Source organism: Chaetura pelagica, unplaced genomic scaffold (genome assembly GCF_000747805.2).
Source record: "Chaetura pelagica isolate M959 unplaced genomic scaffold, ChaPel_1.0 scaffold12, whole genome shotgun sequence".
NCBI classification, from domain to species: domain Eukaryota; kingdom Metazoa; phylum Chordata; class Aves; order Apodiformes; family Apodidae; genus Chaetura; species Chaetura pelagica.
The window spans coordinates 6,683,100-6,687,565 of record NW_009952801.1 but is presented as its reverse complement, the minus strand read 5'-3'; the positions used below and the strand labels follow the sequence as shown (position 1 = coordinate 6,687,565).

Here is a 4,466-nt window from a genome sequence, read left to right as displayed (position 1 = left end):
TTGCACATTTGCTTATCCAAATGATCCGAACCCTAACCAATAGCCTGTCTAGATGCCTGTCTGGGAGTATGCCTATACAAATGCATGAGTGTGAGTTTATAATGTGGTTTAATGCAAATTATTCTGGCATTTTAAAAGCATTTCCAGCTACAAAGGACAGCTTTAGCTGATTTCCACCCCAGAATATAGACTTTAATTGGTCAAGTTTGTAACTTGCGTTTCAGGCTGCAATTCATATCCAATTTCATGCAAGCTAAGACACAAGCAGATTTTGCATTTCTGGGGTTAATTTCAAAATTTTCTTACTATCCACTGAATTAAAATCTTTCAGCCATTTTTTTTAAATGTGAAAAGCTCCACAAATTACCCAACTCATCAGCTATGGTCCTTGGTTTCCTTGAAGGGAAACTTCTTTGATGACCACAAGAAAATTACAGTAAATAGCAACCAAGATTGCCATCACAAGTCTGCTGAAAATTCAGGATGAACTCCTGATTGCCTTAGTCATGTGAACAACCCCTTCAGAACTGCTCAAAGTCAAGCAAGGTGGTTTACACCAGGAGTTAATTTAGCCTGCTGAGACTCTTTGCGTTACTAAAATGAGCATGATTTTGGCTTGTAAATGGGGGGTAGAATTTTATTTCACTTTCTGAGGGGCATACATCCATTTCAGAGTAAGCTTTTCAGAATAAAAGTTTACTTCACATTATAGGAAATGACATTCCTTTTTTAGATTTTCCTTTTCAAAGCATGCCTCAGATTTCTAACTTGTAGCAGAGAGCTTTTGCATAAGTAATAAAAGTCTTTAAAATTAAAATGCTAATCGTAAACAAACCCAAATGCATGAAAGATATAGTCTGACTGCATAACAAAAGAGAATTATATAATTCTATTTGAGTGAAATCTTTCATCTTTGATTTACAGGTTTGAGTCTGCCTATAACTGAAACCATATTGTTCCATATCTTTCATATCATGGCCTTCCCCAAAATCTTGTTTTAATTAAGGTTCCTTTCAGACTTCAGAATAAAAAGCATGACAGTCTTCACTTATGGCTTTAATATATCTTTTGAGTTTGGAAAATATATAAAAATGAACATCACTTGCTTTTAAAAGCTGAGCAAGCTATCAAATACTGCAAGTCAAATACTTCAAGGTATCTCCCAGGGTTCATTAGGTGAGAAAGTTGTAAGCAAAAATAAAAGTTGCTGTAGCAGAGTTTTGTTCATTTGAAGTGGTCTTACATCCATGCCCTATCTCTTTCTCTGACGGTAAGGCAACACGTGTAACAGTTTAAGCGTTCATTATCAGCTAAAGGCACAACTCTATGTTACGTTCTCAAACATGGAATTAAACAGCTAAAGTCACATTGCAGGGAGATCTTGCTGCACTTTGGGGATCTAAAACAAAGCCTAAACCCTTTGAAGCTTCTTAAGCAACATCAGTTCTCTTGGTGCAGGACTACATAAAAGAATCAGTTCGTATTCACATGATGACCTGTAAAAAACACCCCCAGCACAACCGCCACAGAAACACCTGAGCTTCAAACGAGCTGCACGCAGTTATTGAAGATCGCTGCTCTCAGAGTCCGGACGCAGAAACATTTCAGAAAAAACTAAAAGCACATTTGAAAAGCCATCCATTTTTCAGAGACTACTTGATCTCTGCTGCACATCTGGTGAGAACTACTGTCAACTATGGAGGGTACAGCGCTTTTTTAAAAGGCAGAAGATCGCTTGCTTTAGAGAGTCACGAACATGTTTTTAATGATAGAAAAGATCAGACGAAATGGGGGGAATAGCCGGGAAATGGGAAAAGAAAATAAAGCACCACCAAGCACAGTACTTAGGGGAATTTATAGTACAGTAAGAAGTGTTTTCCCTTCAGCTAAAATCCCTCAGTGTAATTTACACACCTTTCACTTATTCAGCTGAGAACTGGGGTTCTTTAACTGGGGTTAAAAAATGCCACATAAAATAATTAATTTTTTTTCATTATGCAGAGCAAAGAAAAAAATATTCTATTAACAATTTAACACAGTATGAAAAAAAATTACTCAGTAAAAAGTGTCAGAAAGTGATTCATGGAGTTTACCGATTATTTTGCTGGCTGTTGCAACTCTTGTATCTATAATCTATCCTGTAGAATTTTGCAATACTCTATTTCACAATTTTTGTTGGTGAGTGGGTCAAACAGCATCTAAAAAGCATGCTCCTGGCTCTTTCTCCCAAGCCCGTTTTAGTGTAACTCTAGAATTGTAGCGGTTACATTTAAGGAATCTTTAGGGCCCTTTCAAGTCCATCCAAAGAACAAGTGAAGCTGCTATTCAGAGTTTCGTGCCCAGTGTTTACGTTCCATCTGATCTGTGCCACCCAAGCAGCAGACAAGACATGTCTGAGGGTGCTTTGGGGGGATACACAATGATGTCACCCACAGGAAATATCAGGGAGGACTTGGCACTTCACAAGGCTGGCTCTTCTTCCATGGGCTCGCCAGCAGCTCTGTAAAAATAAACAGGCAATCAGAATACGGCACAAGAGTACACAATGACATTGTAGATTTTCATGCATAATCAAAGCTGATTTTTCAGCTCTCTCTGATGTTTATTTGTGTTATTCAGTTATCCACAAATAGAGTTTCTTTCCTAGGAAGTATAAACAAATGTCAAGTGGAAAAACATTTTAGATCCAAGCAATCACTGAAAATGTTCCTGTTTATATTAAAATATGTCAGAATATTTTATAACTTTTTCTCCAGAAATGTACATGCTTTGTGTCAACAGAGTCAAATAATTTCAAGAAAAAAATAGCTGTGATACTTTTCTTTTACAAGCTCTGGCAACTAAAAATACATACATTTATTATTTCAAGCGGGCCCATGCTATTAAACTGAAAAAGTTCACTAGTAGCCAAGTAGTTAGCAGTGTTTCTTCTGGGGTTGTTCTTCAGTCCTCTGGTTTTCTGTGCTTTCACAAATCCATTGCCTGCATGCAGCTTTTGAGATCAAGTTCTGAACTCAAGCTGCAGATCGCTGTCATAAAGAAAGTATCTATTAATAATATCAGATTAGATTATACATATAGCTTTTATTTGAAAGCCTCAGGGAAATATTTAGGTTAGACAAGATGAGCTCTTTAAAAACATCCAGTAAGAATGCAGTGGAGATGTATGCTGAGCTGGTGTAAAGTGTCTTAGTTCTTTCTATCTGACAAGCTATACACCTGAGGGTTATGCTGACAATTTTAAAATGGGAAGCTTCTGAGATAATGGTGAGACCTCACTATTGAAGGACATAAGAATATGGACATAAACCATTTTTCACCTCAGTCTGGCAGAATACCATATGAAAAATGAGCTTCAGATCACCTAAAAAATAGTTACTTTAAGTAATTTTGAAATGAGGGGAGAAGAGCAGAAAGTAAACACAAATTAATAATTAAGAGACATTCACCAGTTAAATCCTGTAAGTGGGTATAATAACTGGCTTCAGTAAAACATCCCTCAGAAAGTACAAACTCATGAGATCCCATGGAAAAAAAAATAAAAAATTAACAGGGGCTTGCATGGGCTTTGGTAGTTTATTCAGATTGGAAGCCAGAGAATTTTAAATGAATCTGGAGTTTATTAAAGTCCTTCCCAATGAAAAATTCAGCAGTGTGTCTTTAAATTATTTTATAGAGGTTATTCCTTTATGGTTTGGAATGATCACAGCTAGTTTGTTGAAAAATATGTCAGATGAATGATATATGGAAAATATGATGTTTTTCAGACTAATTACTTTCCAAAAGGTTATTGACTCTAAAAGATTATTAACCTATAAATCTCAAATCTTTTGCTCCTCACCACATGGTGGAGAATGTGCTATGTACAGTAACCACTGCAGATCCCTTGTTCCTGAAAGGTGAGGTGAAACAGGATTTCGGGGAAGGCTGCAGCAGGAACCACTTCAGATGGGGCAGTGCTGGGGTGGGAGGTCATCCCTGCCCACATGCACATCCAGTAGGATATTACTCTCCTTTGGTGGACAATAAAAGCCCAGAGAGCTTATCAAGATATGCATAAAAATATTTAGTAAGACCTCTTTCAAAAATTACAGAGATCATCACTGCCTTTTCTTCTCCCCCATCCTTGCATTGTTCTGTCTTGCAGCAGAAACTGCACAGTGGCAGCCAGGGTGGGTCTGAGGTGCTCAGGTGTGATAAAGGATCCTGCACACACTACTGTTGTGCTGACCACGTGCTTCCACTTTCTCCAGCCACTTTCAGAAGACCTGCATGTCCTCTAGCATAATGCAAAAGTCCACTAAAGCCCTTGTTAAATATTCAGCACCTTCTGGGGCTGTCTGGGAAGAGAATAATTTGGAAGCACATAACAGCTCAGTTTCTAGATTCTACAGCAAGTAAGTGATTGATTGAGAAGAAATAGTTGGCAATAGATTTCAGTTAGAGATTGGCAATCAGGAAAGAGT

The 4,466-nt window shown here is 37.6% G+C and overlaps 1 protein-coding gene across 2 annotated transcripts in view; it reads right to left on the bottom strand.

Moving 5' to 3' along the window:
• Window positions 1-1,066: 1,066 nt before the first annotated feature.
• Window positions 1,067-4,466, bottom strand: part of HDAC9 (histone deacetylase 9) — a 279,706-nt gene continuing 276,306 nt past the window's right edge. The window contains exon 25 of one of the 2 annotated variants that reach the window (XM_009994952.1): window positions 1,067-2,500. In XM_009994952.1, coding sequence (XP_009993254.1) covers window positions 2,461-2,500 — 40 coding nt within the window. In that variant the 3' untranslated portion in view covers window positions 1,067-2,460. The remainder of the gene's footprint in view (window positions 2,501-4,466) is intronic. The other variant, XM_009994951.1, reaches the window with a different exon arrangement.